Genomic DNA, 18,779 nt, shown 5'->3' on the forward strand with positions numbered 1-18,779 from the left:
ATTGTTTACCTATCTGAAATTTCCAGTTCAGTGAAGTACCACTCTCGGCTGGAATTTGCCACTTTCCTCATTTTTCCCTTGGCTTATCTAAGTGTACTTTCAAAGATATTTATTCAGCATACACTATGTACAAGACACTGTGCTAGCTGCTTTGGCATATACAAAGGTGAAACAAGTTGATATCAAGATGAATTAAACAAGACTCTTGCCTTCAAAGACCTCATCATATAGAAAAGTAAGAAATCAATTACTATATAGGTATGCCTCTGTATCTGCATATATAAATACTCAGAATGTCTAACAGTTATCAAGCTCTTACTATGTGCCTAATACTTTTACATTTTCATAAGTTATTCATTTCATTAAATCCAAGGCTATTAATCAATACAATAAGGTATGCCATCATTGTGCCACTAAGAAAGGTACACTCCTTAAAAATTGTAACTTGCTCATGATTGTACAATTCATTACAAATATCAAAGATGTTACTATGTAAAAAAATGCAGTACTTAAAATTGATGAAATATATTAACTCATTTAAATATCTCAACAACCCTTCAAGTTAGGTAATGTTATTTTCCCATTTTTACAAGTTAGGAAATTGATAGAGTTCAAAGATGTTAGGTAACTTGCCTAAGATCACACAGCTAATAACTAGATGCTGGGAATTAAACCCACATCAAGCTGATTCAAAATGCCATGCTTTTAACCTCTATACCAGAGGAGTCTTCAATTCTCCATGTAATAAGGTGTTTAGGAGTTTTTAGAACTATGCTCTGGACATAGATCATTTAAAAGTGAAGAAGAATATAGTGTCCTCTATTAATTATTTTTTTAATTTTATTTTTTCCAAGTTTTTATTTAAATTCCAGTTAGTTAACATACAGTGTAATATTAGTTTCAGGTTTAGAGCTTAACGATGATCACTTTTTTTTTTTAATTTTTTTTTTAACGTTTATTTATTTTTGAGACAGAGAGAGACAGAGCATGAACGGGGAGGGTCAGAGAGAGGGAGACACAAAATCGGAAACAGGCTCCAGGCTCTGAGCTGTCAGCACAGAGCCCGACGCGGGGCTCGAACTCACGGACCGTGAGATCATGACCTGAGCTGAAGTCGGACGCTTAACCGACTGAGCCACCCAGGCGCCCCAACGATGATCACTTTTATACAACACCCTATGCTCATCACAACTACCCTCCATAATAGCCACCACCTGTTTAAACCATCCCCCTGCACACCTCCCCTGTAATCATCAGTTTGTTCTCTACAGTTAAGAGTCTGTTTCTTGGTTTGCCTCTCTCTTTTTTCCCCCATGTTCATTTGTTTTGTTGCTTATATCCACGTATGAGTGAAATCATATGGTATTTGTCTCTCTCTGACTTGTTTCACTTAGTATAATAGTCTCTTTGCTCCATCCACATTGTTGCAAATGGCAAGATTTAATTTTTTTATGGTTGAATAATATTGTATGTATATACCACTTCTTTATCCATTCATCAGTCGATGGACATTTGGGCTTTTTCCATAATTTGATTATTGTTGATAATGTTGCTATAAACACTGGTGTGCATGTATCCCTTCAAATTAGTATTTTTTGTATCCTTTTGGTAAATGCCTAGTAGTGCAATTGCTGGGTCATAGGGGTAGTTTCATTTTTAACTTTTTTGTTTTTAAATTTTAATATTTATTTATTTTTGAGAGAGAGACACAGTGTAAATGGGAGAGGGACAGAGAGTGAAACATAGTATCTGAAGCAAGCTCCAAGCTCTGTACTGTCAGCACAGAGCCCAACATGGGGTTTGAACTTAGGAACCACGAGATCATGACCTGAGCCAAAGTCAGACACTTAACCAACTGAGCCACCCAGGTGCCCCTGATTTTTAACTTTTTGGGGAACCTCCATACTGTTTTCCAGAGTGGCTGCACCAGTTTGCATTTTTTCACCATCAGTGTTAAAGGGTTCCCTTTTCTTCATATCCTCACCAACACCTGTTGTGTCCTATGTTGTTAATTTTAACCATTCTAACAGGTGTGAGGTGATATCTCATTGTTAGTTTTTATTTGTATTTCCCTGATGATGAATGATGAGCATCTTGTCATGTGTCTGTTAGTCATCTGGATGTCTTCTTTGGAAAAATATCTATCTATGTCTTCTGCCCATTTTTTAACTAGATTATTTGGGGTTTTGGTATTGAGTTTTTTAAGTTCTTTACATATTTTAGATTCTAATCCTTTATCATATATGTAATTTGGAAATATCTTCTTCTATTCAGAAGGTTGCCTTTTAATTTTGTTGATTGTTTCATTCACTGTGCAGAAAAGCTTTTTATTTTGATGAAGTCCCAATATTTATGTTTTCTTTTATCTTCTTTGCCTCCGGAAACATATCTAGTAAGTAGTTGCTATGGCCAGTGTCAAAAAGGTTATTGCCTGTGTTTTCCTCTAGGATTTTAATGGTTTCCTATCTCACACTTAGGTCTTTAATCCATTTTGAATTTATTTTTGTGTATGATGTAAGGAAGTAGTCCAGTTTCATTCTTTTGCATGTTGCTGTCCAGTTTTACCAACATCATTTGTTAAAAACTGTCTTCTCTCCGTTATAGAAAATCCAACCCCCCCCCCCCCCCCGCAAAATTGCCAGAACTGATACATGAATAAAGTCACAGGATACAAATTCAGCACACAGAAATCTGTTGCATTTCTATACACCAATAATGAAGCAACAGAAGGAGAAATCAAGGAATCAATCCCATTAACAACTGCACCAAAAACCATAAGACTCTTAAGAATAGACCTAACCAAAGAGGTAAATGATCTATACTCTGAAAACTATAAAATGCTGAAGAAAGAAATTGAAGATGACACAAAGAAGTGGAAAAACATGCTGTGCTCACGGATTGGAAGAACAAATATCATTAAAATGTCAATATTATCCAAAGTAGTCTACACATTTAATGCAATTCCTATCAAAATACCACCAGCATTTTTCACATAGGTAGAGAAAAATAATCCTAAAATTTTTGTGGAACCACAAAAGACCCCAAATAGCCAAAAAAATCTTGAAAAAGAAAAGCAAAGCTGAAGGCATCACAATTCCAGACTTCAAGCTATATTACAAGGCTGTAGTGATCAAGACAGTATGTTACTGGCATAAAACCAGACATAGATTGATAGAGCAGAATAGAAAACTCAAATTAACCTGCAACTATATGGTCCATTAATCTTCAACAAAACAAGGACCTCTAATTAATTCTTGAGATAAATTGAGAATTTTGTGGTGATGATGAAACTTGAATTTTAAAAAAAAGCTGTTTGAAAATAATTTGTCCGAATTTTGAATAAAATGGTTATAGTAATCAGCTTAAAGAGTTGTTAGTACATCTTACCAACATCAATCATGAGGCATTTGAATTTCCAAAATCTTTATATGTATAACTAACCACATTGCATGTGGGTGGACCTAATGGTCCTAACAGAATGATAGAGACTGTGCAAAAATTTAAATTAACATCTACCATGAGTATAGACATCTGTTTTTCTATTTTTTAAAGGGAAAATTAGTAATTAGTAAAAACAATCCATCAAAGTTTTCTTTTGTTTGTTTTTGTCTTTTTGGTTTTTTGGTTTTTTGTTTTTTTAGGTTTTATAAAAAGAGGTAGTGACACTTCTGTATGGCATTTTGAAATTCTAGCACTATGTTAAGTATTGGAAATAATCTTTATAAGGAGCCAAAAATGACCAACCAAAAGCAAGAAACTGTATGTTTTATCTTAAGGAAAAACCAGTGCAATCTAGTTTTTAAAAAACTAATGAATTAAGAAATAACAACCATGTATTACATTGTTTTTGCCTATAAATAACTAATTCCATGAAAGAATAAGCACTAGGTAAATGCTCTGTGGGCCAATTGCATAGTCATGGATACCAGACACTTTATCTGTGGAAATTCAGCAAAATAGAATTAGAAATGTCAAATAGAAAAAAATCTCATTAAGATAATTCTTCCAGAAATGAATAAAAAATTCTGCCCCAACTGTTCATATCTTGAGTGGTCAAAATGAGATTGGCAGAGCTAAAAAACCTAACATTGTTTCCCAAAATATGGTACTGGAAACACCCGCATCAAAATAATCAGATCAGTAGAGTGTATTGTTTAAAAATGCAGATTTTGAGGGGCACCTGGGTAGCTCAGTCGGTTAAGCGTCTGACTTCGGCCCAGGTCATGATCTCACAGTTCATGACTTTGAGCTCCACATGAGGCTCTGTGCTGACAGCTTGGAGCCTGGAGCCTGCTTCGGATTCTGTGTCTCCCTCTCTCTCTCTGCTTCTCCCCAGCTCATGCTCACAGTCTGTCTCTGTCAAAAATAAATAAACTTAAAAAAAAAATGCAGGGGCGCCTGGGTGGCTCAGTTGGTTATGTGTCCAACTTCAGCTCAGGTCATGATCTCCTGGTCTGTGAGTTCGAGCCCCACGTTGGGCTCTGTGCTGACAGCTCAGAGCCTAGAGCCTGCTTCAGATTCTGTGTCTTCTTCTGTTTCTGCCCCTCCCCTGCTCATGCTCTGTCTCTCTCTGTCTCAAAAATAAATAAAAACATTAAAAAAAATGTTTTTTAATGCAGATTTTGATCCCCATCCCAGACCCATCATGTCAGTACTTCTTCGGGTAAAGCCCAAGAATCCACATTTGAAACAAGCACCTCGATTTACCAGTGATTAAAACCATGCTGGATGTAAGAACCATTGCTTTAACACTTAACTCTTCTCCACGTAGTACTTTGGACTGATGGCAGATATGAACCAATCACTAGTGATTTTTTTAGCTAAATATCAGAAGTTAAATGTTTTGGGGCACGTGGGTGGCTCAGTTGGTTAAGCGTCCAACTTTGGCTCAGGTCGTGATCTTGCAGTTCGTGAGTTCAAGCTCCACTTTGGGCTCCATGTTGACAGCTCAGAGCCTGGAGCCTGCTTCAGATTCTGTGTCTCCCTCTGTCTCTGACCCTCCCCTGCTCACACTCTGTCTCTCAAAAAATGAATAAACATTAAAAAAAAATCTTTTAAATAAAAAAAAAAGAAGTTAAATGTTTTATTTGCTAGATGTTTATGAAGCACTGTGGAGGGACACAGAGAAATATGAGCCCGTGTATTCAATTGTATCACAGTACTTGCATGCCAAATAAACAACTGTCAAACATGGTTAAATGGAAGTAATACGTGGTTGCAGAGAAAGAGAATTGAGGTTACCCTGGTAGCTGTGGGAATAGAAAGGAAGGGACAACTCCAGAACATATTTGAAAGAAAAAAAATCAATAGGATCAGTGGCAAATTGAACATTAATAGTAAACAGTAGGGGAAGAAACAGAATCCCTTGTGTTTTGAATTTGGATAGCAGAGAATAGTGAGGCACTAACATGGAGATGGAAAATGAAGCATTCTGAAAAGAATTGAGAATATGAGTGTTGAAGAAGGTGAGACTCTTGCAGCTGGTCCTTTTATTACCCCATTTATAAAGATGGTGATTTGAATTTTGTTGCTGAGTTTATGTATGAATGGATTTAACCAAATTGAAATCTAATTAATCATTATTTTTTTTACAGCAATTGTTCAACTGTCAAGCTCTAAGAAAACTAAGCATTCCTGATAATGATCTTTCAAATCTGCCAACCACTATTGCTAGTTTAGTTAATCTTAAAGAACTCGACATCAGTAAAAATGGTAAGATTCTCATCTTATCTCTAAATAATTTGAATTTTTATATGAAGACATGCTTTGTTTTCTATTAGCAAATGATATAACACTTTTTATGTGATTTTGTTTTAACTCCAAGTTAATTTTGTTGAAACGTTAAATCTTAAACTATAAATCAAAGACAGAAAACCTCTCTCCCCTCCACTTATTAATATCTCTGGCTCACTCAGGCCTTATTTCCCCCTGTATTCAGATATGTGATGTAATCTTTTGCAGAACATTTTACTATCTTTACACCATTTATTTTCCTCATAATCAGAGTAAAATTTTTTCCTACATGTTCAATGAGGTGTACCTATTCACTGTACTTGGAATTGACTCCCAATTTCCCTTACTTTGCTCCATGTTTCCACATAACACTGACCATCTTCTCAGTATTATAGAATTCACTTACTTATTATGGTTACTGCCTATCTTTTCCTGCCTCAGATTGTAAATTCTGTTATTAGGCAGGAGGGATTTTTCTGTTTTGGTCACTGATATATCTATCTCAGATGTCTTGAGCAGTGGCTGGGAAATAATAAGTGCTTAGTAGTATTTGTTATATTCTGGCCAAACTCACATGTGTGGTGATGTTGTTAATGCTGATGCTAATGTTGATGTTCATGTTGATGACATTTTCCTTTAAATGTTTGTGGGATTTCCTGTGTTCTCATATATTCATAAATCTTCCCAATTAACTTGGCTCCTTATTTTACTAGAATAAAAGAAAGATTAGTCAAAAGGGTTATGTCCAGGCACTATGAGGATGTAAAACATTACCCTCAATCATTAAACAAGTTGGCTAAACTTGTGTGTGTGTATGTATGTGTGCATGTATGTGTGTGTGTGTGTGTGTGTGTGTGTGTACATGTGCGTGTTGCTTTTTTTTTTTTTTTCAGGAAGTATGTTTGGTGCCAAAGGAACAGACGTAAACAAAACAAGTCCCTCCCTTCATGAAACTTACATTTTAATGGATGCATTAGACATTAGACAAGTAATTATGGATGATTAAATAAACAATTAGTGTGAAGATACGTTGGATGTGAAGGGCATGTATACTAGTAGAATAAATCCAGTTGGTGTGGTTAGGGAAAGTTACCCTAAGAAATGATACCTAAGCCCAGACAGGACAAATAGAAGTTGTTATTCAGTAGCTGTAAAATTTCATTTATGCTGGATGAGTAAATTATAGAGATCCACTTTACAACGTGGTGTGTATAGTTAACAATACAATGTTGTGCAATTCAAAAATTTTTCAGAAGGTAAATCTCATATTAAATGTTCTTACACACAAAAAATATGGAGACACAAGGAAACTCTGAGATGTTTTGGATAAATCTATTACCTTGTTTGTGGTGATGTTATCACTGGTATTTGCATATGTCCAAAGTCATTATGTTATATATATTCAATATGTGCAGTTCTTTGTGTATCAGTTATACATCAATAAAGTGTTTTTTTAAAAAAAGGAAACAAAAAATAAAGGAAAAACTAACAAGCATACTAAAAAAAAAAGAAGCAGCAGCAGCTAGGCAAGACTGGTTTGACATTCTAGGTACATAAGGATCTTAATGTGTCATTAAAGACCACCAGAAAAATCTCTTGATCACATGTAAACATAGCATACCTAAGAAACTCTGGAACATCCCATTTAAAATTAAGATCCTACTGTTATTATCCACTAGATACACACTCTATTTCCTTTCCCTGTTTCATTTTCTTTATACTATTTATGAGAAACTGACATACTACATATTTAAATTGTTTATATATTGTCTAGAGTCCCATTTACTAGAATTAAATTCAGTAATGTTCCAATTTTGTTGTTCTAGTCACTGGTATATCTATTGCCTAAAACAGTGTGTGGCATACTATAGAAGCTTGATAAATATTATTGATTGAATTCATGAATGAATGTTCCTTTTGGAACATGGAACACTTGTTGATAGTACCAGTGTGAATTGCTAGTGATTTCTTCAAGTCTATGAGTCTAAGAGTCATGGAGACATTTACAGTGTCACTAGGTAAATAGGACTAACACCTATAAATAAATATCATGAGGCTGTACAATGAGATGCTTAAGTATATGGCACAAGTTACAATGATAAATTCTTAGAAAATTAAGACTATTTTATTATTAGGGAATTATTCAATAAAGGCTATGGATTGAGGAAGTGAGAACGTTTCATTTGAAGAAAACAGTATGCAAACGGGGACACACACATCTACACCAACCTGACTTACCACTTGGAGGGTTTTCAGGAAGACAATTCTAAAAGGACCACATGTTTAGAATAGCAACTAAATTTAGATCCATTGAAAGATGACATTACATCTACCTTTATTAAGAATAGATTTATAGGCCACATATTTGTGTGGATTGATATTTTGGTACATATATATTGCTTATATATTTACATATATTAACACACCAAGTTCTATTTTGAAATTACAATTTATGAAAAATATTATATGGACAAATATAATGCATCCCTTGATCTTCAGTCAGCTTTAGCTGAGTATTCTGAGTAAATAAATATCTATTTATTTTTTAAGAGGATTAGAAAAAAACTTTTCTAAATATAAACATGAAATTCCTAAGAAATATGTTATTTTTATAATTATCTCCTAGTGGCCCTCTTGCATCAAGACATTTTTGTTGCCAGGAAGTGAATTGAGAGTTGTATGTCCTCAATTCAGAAAGAACTCTGCGAGCATCCTTAGAAGTCCTTGTGAATATTATTAGGGAATTTTTGCTGTGCTTATGGTCTCTATGTTCTGGAAATATTTATGCAAAAATACATGCTAGACATGGCAAAATAATCTGCAAAGTTAGCAGCACAAAAGGTTTGAGGAACACGATGATATATCAGCCATTGCTAGAAGTTACACAAACAGTAAAAGATTTTGACACATCAATACTTTCACAAAATTGTACCTAAAAAAGCTATCCTGAAATCTGTGGCAGAGATCTAGATAGTTACTTAAGAGCCATAACTCATCCTTTGGGAATCTGTCAAGGGAAAAAAGACTAGATAGGAAAAAGCAAGGGCAGTGTCAGCATCACCGTTGACAAGGTTGGAATAGTCCTGGTGGAAGAGTCAAGGCATGAGAGACTATAATCTGCATTGGCATTTAGGTACAGACAGTAGAATGATTAATTTGAGGCAGGGACTCACTTAAGTACTAGTCAATCTAGGTAAAAATTTGCTTGAAATGTGCTTGAATTTGATATGTGGCCTTTTATGACAAAACTAATTCACTCGGAAGCTGAGGTTAAATCTGATTTTAATTGTCCATGTGGCCCCTAATCTTTACTTTTCACATCTATTTCTGCCACTTGAAATCCTGTTCACTGTTTAACTTCCATCATTTAAAATTACTCTTTTATATTAAAACATTAGATAAGTGAACTAATGTGTATAGAAAACATACCTACACTATTTGTGTGAATAGCTTTCATCTACCTCTCTAACCACAACTCCAAAGGACCCATATCCCCTTGCATTTCATCCTCAGGTAATGCCAGATTGTTGTTCCCAAATGCATCAGGCTGGCTACTCATGACACAAGGAAACAATACTATTTTGTCTGCCCAAAATATTCCTTCCTTCCCACTGCTGTAACTCCTCAACCAGAGTCCTCATCACCTTTAAGAGACATTTCAGATGTGATTTATTCTGAGATACATTCCTGATCTTTATACACAGAGGGAATTAATTGTTCATTCATCTGTGATAACTTTATGCTTTGTATGTATTTTTATTTTGAACTTATCTCACTGTTTAATTTCTGTATACCCTTATATATATGATTATATTATGCAACTCTTGAAATCAGGCACTATCTTATTCATTTCTGTATTTGGAGCTGCTAAAACAAAGGCCAGCAACTATGGCAGGTGCTCAATAAATATTTGGCAAATAAATAAACATTATACAGAAGCATTTTTTAACAAATATATACTTGTATATTTATATTATATTCCATTAGGGACCTACATAGAATAGGGTCCCCACCTGTTGTCCTGGGGAACTGTTAAATGTAACTGAGTGCTGGAAAAGATGGAAATGGCACTGTAATACATAATGAATAACTACTAAAATCAGCACTAACCTGACATGTAATAATATATTTAATATCTTTGCTCTCTGGAATAATGACTACTTTGTGTCAAGCTTTCGTCTCTTCCTTGAGCTTCAGATTGGTATAGCCAACTGCAGGCTGAACATAGCCATAATACGTTTCACAAACACCCCAAACATTGTATTTAAAACCAAATGTCATCTACCCTAACCTGCACTGTGAGAATTTCACTGTTACATTAGAGAATCTACATTGTAGCCTATGTCAACTGAAGTACATTAAATAGGAGAATAACCTAGCCATATCTGCAATTTAGAAAGAGTGCTAACGCTACTTTGTGAAGGATGAGTTTGGTAATGGTGGTGGGAATAGTGGGGATAGGGAGACCAATTAGAAGGCTACTTAAGTAGTCTAGCAAAGAGACAAAGGGACTAAATTAAGATTGTAACAATGGGAATGGTGAGAAGGAAACAGACATGTTTCCTCCATGTGCATTGAGGAGATAATTTGGCAAGATTTGGTAACTGAATGCATATGGGAGTTGAAGGAAAGAATGGATTTTTACATTGAATGCCTACAAGTATTTCATTCCACGTATGTTTCTGAAATTTGTCCTTAAATGATCAATGTACATGTAATGATAGTAGCTAAAGTATCAATATTCCCACTGTTAATGTTCTTGCCAACATTTGGGATTATTAGATATTTTAAGTGTTGGCTAATCAGATGAATATATAAGGGCAGGTTGGTCATTTGTATTTCCATAATCACCAGTGAAGTTGGCATTTTTAAGTTTCTTTTTATTGGCAACTGTAGATTCTTTCTTTACAAATTGTCTTTTTGGCACATTTTCATTTTGGCCCATTTTATTTCTTTTATTGTTTGTCTGTTAGGTTCCTGGTGATTCAAAAGATCTATTTACTGTGAACACTTTTTCCTTGTTAGTTAAATGGGCTACAAATATTATCTCCCAATTTGTGGTTTGTCTTTTCACTTTGCTTAGGATGCCATTTGTCATGGAGAAGTTGCCAATTTCAATGTAATAAAATTTGTCACTCTTTCCTTTATAGTCTGTATTTTTAAAGCTTATTTAAGAACTTCTTTCCTACTTTAATATCATAAATATATTTCTCTATATTTTCTTCCAAAAGTATTAGTTTTTCTTTTCACATTGAGGCCCTTAATCCATTTGCAACTTATTTTCCTATGCTGTATATAATCAAAACTTATTTTTTCCATATGAGTAAGATGATTAATTGGTCCAGCAACATTTATTACATCATCCCTTGTTTCCTCATTAATTTTTAATTCAACCTCTTTTACATATGAAAGATATTTTTTCCAAATTCATCCCTGCCCTGTCAGCCCACTTGCCTGTTCCTGTGCCAATATCACATTTTCATGATCACTATAACTAATATTAAGTTTCAATATCTGATAATCCAAGACCTCATTTTTTCCTTTTCAAGAGTGTCTTGATATTCTTGGTATTCAACTCTTCCATATGAATTTTAGTTTTAACTTCTTGAAATTTGTAGACAATTTATTGGCATTTTTAAATCGGCTTGGATTAAAGATTAATTTGGGAAGAATTGATATGTTTGTGACAGTAACTATTGTAATCTATGAGCATACTATGTAACTTTAGCTTTATTTAAGTCTTATTTTGTGTCTTTCAATAAGGTTTTGTGATTTCCTTCAAGAGAGACTTTCACACATTTTGTCAAGAGTTATCTCTAAGCAGTTTAAGTTGCTAGTTTATATTGTATTCATTTTTAAAAAGTGATTTTTACAGCTTTAGTTCATGTTATATGGAAACATTATTAATTTTCATATTTTAATCTTACATTCAACAATGGTGCTGAATTGTAAGTTCTCATACATAACCACTAGATTCTTTTGAATTTCTTATGTATAAAATTATATTTTCTGCATGTGACAGGTTTTTCTTTCCTACCCTTTATATGTTTATATATTTTGAGTCATTTTTTAATAAGTTATAATTTCCAAGGAAATCACCTATCCCATCATTTAGATACTCAATTTTATTGTCAAACATCACCCATAGGCTTCTCTTATGTGTTTCATAAATCTCTACCGTATCAGTGGCCATTTGTTCCTTTGTATTTCTAATACTGTTTACTCATGACATCTTTTACTTTAAAAAAAAAAAAATTAAACATAGATTTATTTATTGAAAGACAGAGCATGAGACTGGGAGGGGCAGAGAGAGGGAGAGACACAGAATCCAAAGCAGGTTCCAGGCTCTGAGCTGTCAGCACAGAGCCTGAAACTCACAAACCTTGTGGCCTGAACTCACAAACCACAAGATCATGACCTGAGCCAAAGTCCGATGCTTAACTGACTGAGCCACCCAGGCATCCCATGTCTTTTACTTTTTTTTTTTTTTTTTAATCATCCATCCTGCCAGAAGTTTTTCTACTTTACTAACTTTTCAAATAATACTCTTTGGCATGTTAGTTTCTCTATTGGTTGGCTTGTTTATTTTCCATCATTGATTTTTACTTTTCTATTTCCAACTGCAGCAATGTTTGTCATTCTCCTCCTTTCTTAGGATTTACTCAGTTATTTTCAGTATTCTAACATATTTGAGACTTTTTTAGTCATCACATTATTCTTATTGAACTATATTGCAGACTACATGGTCTAGATGATACTGATTTCTCGTTATTGACTTTCACATTGTGGCCAAGTGTATTGTCAATTTTTTAAAAATTTGTTTTTGTTTGTAATAAAAATACATATTTGGGGCGCCTGGGTGGCTCAGTTGGTTGGGCTTGTGAGTTCGAGCCCTACATCGGGCTCTTTGCTGGCAGCTCAGATCCTAGAGCCTGCTTCGGATTCTGTGACTCCCTCTCTCTCTGCCCCTCCCCCTGCTTGCACTCTGTCTCTCTCTGTCTTAAAAAAATAAATAAACTTTAAAAAAATACATATTCTCTGGTTATTGAGTACACACTAAGGATCTACTAATAATATAATTACATAAGATGATTAGATATAGATATAGATATAGATATAGATATAGATATAGATATAGATAGATATAGATGATATAGATATAGATAGATACATATATAAAGACACAGAGAGGGGAGAGAGACAAGTAAATAAACATTCATGCTGCATTTAAATCACCCTTCCTCTCTTAAGTCTTTTTGTTACCAAAACTACATGCAGCAATCCATGGGTAAATGCATCACTTTCCATGCCAATGGATTTTTTATTATTTATTCGTTAGATCTTAATTCAGTAGTAAAATAAAAATCCTGTTTATCAGAGATAAACACATTTTATGATATTGTGATCTCTGAATAAATAGTCTATGCCTTTTTGTAGAGCTGATACATGGTCATAATGGAGTAAATTGTTTTATATGGTAAAGCAAGACAATGAATGATAAGGTTTAATTAGGCAGTGGTTCAGTTTTAAGTCTGATGTTGATTTATCATAGCTTCAGAGAGACTGATGCTATAATTTAACGACTTTAATGAAAATGAATTAACATGAAAGCCCTTCCTAATTCTGCAGCAATTAAGTGATTTTTCTCTCATCCTCTAAAACATTTCTATGCAAGAAGAGATTTGAACAGCATCATAGTGGGCAAAATCACTATTGTTAGTTAAAATGAAAGGCAATCAGAGTTGAAGGCATTATTATGTGTTTTACTAACTTGCCAATTATTCCACCCTTTCCCTAAATGCATGCAAAACACTAAGGACAAATAATATCCTCAACTTTCTATGAGAGTGAGTTTCTCTCAAACACACTAGAAAAAGAAGAAATGAGCAGCCAATTATATGATAAAAATCTTTAAAATTTTCAGCATAAGAGAAAGAGATTCAAGAAGTATGTATATAAATTCTTAGGGAAGTCTATTTTGGGATGCTTTATTATGAGCTGGGGAGAATATGTTACCATGCAGTTGTTCTCAATTAACAATAAATATGCTTTTTGGTGTTTGGCAAATCATTGGACCATTTGTTTAGAGTAAAGCATATTATTTTGCCCTATTAAATGGCTCGCTCACAACACTCTCAATGTGTTATTTATCTGAAAATCACTAGCACTTGCCTTACTCTAAAACAGGTTTCCTTTCTACAAAGCCCATTTCTACGCAAGATTACAGTGTTAAAATAAACTGAGGATTGACTCCCTGTATTTCCATTAGAGAATATGATGGCAACAAATACCAGGCCTGTGTCCTTGTCACCCTCTCAGCCTGATGCCAGGACTTTTAACTTTTTCTGACGTCTTCGTCAGGAAATAAAATCAACAAGCAATGCTTATGTGTATTATCTGGATTTACTCCACGGGGTATGGAGTTTACAATCGGGTAACATAATATATATTTTTAAAAAGGAATTACCCTCACCTTCTCATCATTCTGAGGTCTGTTCTGTCACCTAAACTGATAACTTTTCCTTGAGTAACAGCAGAGCCTTTTCTGAGCTGAGTGATTAACCTGTTTTCTGTGTCTTTGTAAATCCTGGAAAATTGTAAGAGAAAAAAATTGAACTGATAATGAAGCATGTAAGCCCTCTCTCTACTACTCTGACTCCCTCCCCGCATCAGTATAAACTCCTTGAGAACAATAACTGCTATACCATACACTCCTTCTCCATCCTCAGTGGCCACATCAATGTGCAGGCAGTAAGTGCTCAATGAAGTGGTTGATTGATAATGAAGGAAGAATTCATCGATCGACTATGAAGTTAGATTATGAAACAGTTCATTTCACTGTTATGAATGTTTGTTTTTCAATGTGCTTATTTTTGAAATAGAGAAAGGGAGAGAGGGAATCAGGTATCACTCTTTAACTCATTTTATCTATGTCAGATTTATTCCTCTGTGAATCAACTCATTGTTGGTCAAGGTCACAGAGACTTCTCAAAATGTTTGCCAGACATGTCCCTAAGGCAGAATCAGTTGCATGACTGTCTCGAATTATTCATTAGCGTACCTCCATTTGGTTTTTCTCTTCCTAATACCACTAAAATAGACATAGTCTTGCAGGAGACTTTTTGATTATCCTTGCTTACCTTCCTACCGAGTTCTCCATTCTCTTCACCAGAGTGGTTAGAGGTAAAGCAAACCATTCCAGTCTGTTTATTCTTCTTGTTTTTTTCTCTCTCTTTCTTTTAAGGTGTAACTTGCCTATACAGTTTCTCATAAATTTACTAATCTAATTCCTGAATGTGTTTCCTTTCTCATGCAGTAGATTGCTCCCTCTGAAATCTCCCTATAATCATTGCTTCCTACTCAGTGGAGTATTGCCTCATTTACCAAATATCTTTGGGGAATGAGGGTTTATATGCAAACTAATTTTCCAAAATAAAATTATAATTTATCCTTCTATATATCAAAATATTTAATTTTATTTAATCATTCTGGTTGGAAATTGTTCCAAGGATGTTTCATATTGCATTATCTTCTTTAAATTGGTGTAATTAATGCAATTTAAATTTTCCAGGTTGATTTGAGTTCATCATGGGCTGTCTTATTGAACTTTTATTTTTAATATGTGTAGCTGCTTGCCTCTAAGAAAGATAAGAAGGATAGACTTGAATAGTTCTGTTATTAATTTTGTAGTTTTTCCTATCATCCCTTCTATTATCAGATTATCAGTTATAATTTATTCATACTGGCACCCCTTCCTATTTGTTCCTTCTAATAACTGTCAGTTGAATGGTATATAAGGAATACAAACATTCTGAACTAGGTTTATAGCACTTGTTGCAGATATGTTAAATTCAGAGATAAGGAACTTTATTCTTGAGCACTATACTTAAAGTTTCAGGAAGTTGATACCATCTGAAATTTGACTGAAGGTAATTATACAACAAATGCAGTTTACTATGCCACCATGTAAGAATGCTACGTAGTCAATCATGAATGTGCACTAAATTCAGAGTTCCAGAAAGTTTAGCTTGTTTGTAGTTGACGTAGACAGTATGTATGGAACAAATGCAATATATAGTGCTTTGTTCTAAATGCTACCTTATGAATCTTGGGTAGCTAAGACTTATACCCCAAAGTAGTTTAAACCCTAGATTTGATGGAGGCAGCTTAACATAGATAAAATTTGATAGTATTTGGAATAAGGTTGGCCTTGTTTCAAATCCTGGCTTCCCCCGCAAGCCTCAGTTTCTTCTTTAGTTAAATGGGAGTAATAAGCCACTTTATAAAATTGTTATAAATATGAAATAAAACAAGGTGCTTAAAACTTGTCCTCAAAAAATTCTATTTTTATCTGCTCCTAAATCTAATCCAATTTACTAGATATATAAATAGCCTGCCTGCCTTCTCAAAATTGAAAACAAAATAGCAATTATAAAAATCGGTATCACAAAATAGCATATAAAAATATTAAAATTTTCTAAATTTATTTTCTTCCTTTATTTTATACAAGACATAATATTAAAGTTTTTGTCTTTTATCAGCATATGGCACTTATATCACATAGTGAACCATTTAGACTGATGATATCTGTGAAATTCAGTAAGGAGGTTTTTCAACATGCACTATCCACAACTATTATCATGCATACTAATTCATACAAAAATTATAAGCAACAAAAATAAATTTGTTTATTAAAGAGGGTCTTCTTTTTAAAAAAAAAGTTTATTTTATTTATTTTGAGAGAGAGGGAGAGAGAGTGAGGGAGAGAGAGAGAGGGAGAGAGAGAATGAGCAAGTGTGAGCAGGACAGAGAGAGGGAGAGAGAGAATCCCAAACAGGCTCCATCCACACTGTTAATGTAGAGTCCAATGCAGGGCTCGATCTCACAAACCATGAGATCATGACCTGAGCCAAAATGAAGAGTCGGATGCTTAACTGACTGAGCCATCCAAGCACCCCAGTAATAAACATAAATTTTAATGCATTAGAGAACACTAAATCATTCCAAATTTGGTATTTGTAGGAAGTCTTTTATGTTTTTTTCTAAATATTTATCTTAGAGAGAGACAGACATAGCACGAGTGGGGGTGGGGGGATTGCAGAGAGAGAGGGCGACACAGAACTGAAAGCAGGCTTCAGACTCCGAGCTGTCAGCACAGAGACAGACGTAGAGCTCAAATTCAGGAGCCACAAGATCACGACCTGAGCCGAAGTCGGACACTTAACCAACAAGCCACCCAGGCACCCCAATTTTATGTTTGAATAGAAAGAGATACCTTTCAATCTAAGCCCTCTGACTAAAATCAAGTTTCTTTCCATATTTGTAAAGTATTTTAGTTCATTGCTTCAAGGTATTGATGTGAAGATATAATTAGATCCAATTTAATAAACACTTACTGACTTTTCATTGTTTTCCTAGGTCTGATCTAGGTACTGTCAGGAATATTAAGAAATTCATGTCAACTGATGAATCTCACTCTCTAACTCCATCCTCCTATTTTTCCAGATGACTTTCTCTTATAGCTCAAAACATGATTTAGCCCTGTCAGAACCACCAATCTATTAATATTCTGACATATCTGTCCAGCTTTGCCTTTTTGTTCATATATTTTCTTTTTCCCTCTTTACATGGCCTTGGATTCTGTGGTCACTTGTCAAATGATACCCTTGACACCTTTCCTCCTTTTATATCACTGTGCTCGCTCAGTAAAATTACAAACCCGGTTGAACCCAACTCTCTACCTGTTGCTAAAAGGATCTGGAAAAAACATTCAATCACACTGATATCACTTTAAATTCATGATCGAAAATCTGAAATGCAGCCTTAACACTTCTCCAAAGTCACGTTTTACTTCCTTAATCCATTGCCTCTCCTCTTCTTGTGATTATTTCATTTGTTTTACTCTTTCTTCAAACTCCCATACCTTCTCTCCTATCTTTGTGGCTACTGATTCTACTCCACTGAGAAAATCAAAGCTCTCGGATGATAACTTCCCCCAGACACTTACCATCATATCTACCCATCTACAAGCATCTGCACTCGTATTCTCTGATTCCTGCCCATTAGTACAGATGAACTATTCCTGTTCCTCTCTGAAGCCACTGAATAACCAGCCTCTCTTGCCTACCCATGGATATCACTCCAACAATTCTCCTTACTTTCTACTACATAATCAAGGTTTTTTTCTGCTTGTTTACTCTAATTGGTGTATGCACATGCTGTTATTTTTCCATTCTAAACAAAACTTCTTAGCTCCTCTTTCCTGAATGACTCCCCCTCCCCCTGCTTGTAGCAAAAGCACTAGGTGGGGTTGTCTGTATTCTCTATCTACAATTTTGTTCCTCTTCCTCTCTCAAACCACTCTTATCTTCAAGCCCACTACTCCAACAACATCATTCCAGTCAAGATCACCCTGATTTCTTCATTACTAAATCTACAGGCAGTTTTTGGTCAGCATTTCACTTGACCTATCAGCATCATTTCAAACAACTGATCACTTCTTCCTACTTGATACGTTTACTTCATTTGGCTTTTAGAAGTCAATACTTACTAATTATCTGTCCCATCTCTCAGATTGATCTTGTTCAGTCTCCTATGTTGATTCTTCCTCTTCTCCCTATCCTCATTTTGGAGTCCTTCATGGTTTGGTTCTTGGTCCTCTTTTCTTCATTATCTCACTCACATCACTGGTGTTCATATTTTGTCTCATGGTTAAATACTATCTATGTAATCATGGATCCCCAGTTTTTTGACCTACAGTCTAGACCTCTCTCCTAAACTCTAGATTCATAAAAAACAACTACCTGACTTCTCCTCTTAGAAGTCTCAAATTACACATGTCCAAAAAATGAACTGTTTATCTTGTCTTCAAAGCCTACTTCACATATTGCTTTTTCTAAGTTAAAGGCAACCCCTTCATCCAAGTTGCTTGAGGCAAAAAAGCCTACAGTCACCCTTGATTCCCCCCCCCTTTTTTTTTTTTTTTTCATACTCCAGATCTAATCTATCAGGAAATCCTATTAGTCTTACATTCAAAATACATTCAG

At 34.7% G+C, this 18,779-nt stretch overlaps 1 protein-coding gene across 1 annotated transcript in view; it reads left to right on the forward strand.

The window, feature by feature from the left end:
- LRRC7 (leucine rich repeat containing 7) overlaps positions 1–18,779 on the forward strand; it is a 564,537-nt gene that overhangs the window by 246,747 nt on the left and 299,011 nt on the right. The window contains exon 4 of the mRNA XM_042951516.1: positions 5,595–5,712. Coding sequence (XP_042807450.1) covers positions 5,595–5,712 — 118 coding nt within the window. The remainder of the gene's footprint in view (positions 1–5,594; positions 5,713–18,779) is intronic.

Source organism: Panthera leo, chromosome C1, assembly GCF_018350215.1.
Source record: "Panthera leo isolate Ple1 chromosome C1, P.leo_Ple1_pat1.1, whole genome shotgun sequence".
NCBI classification, from domain to species: domain Eukaryota; kingdom Metazoa; phylum Chordata; class Mammalia; order Carnivora; family Felidae; genus Panthera; species Panthera leo.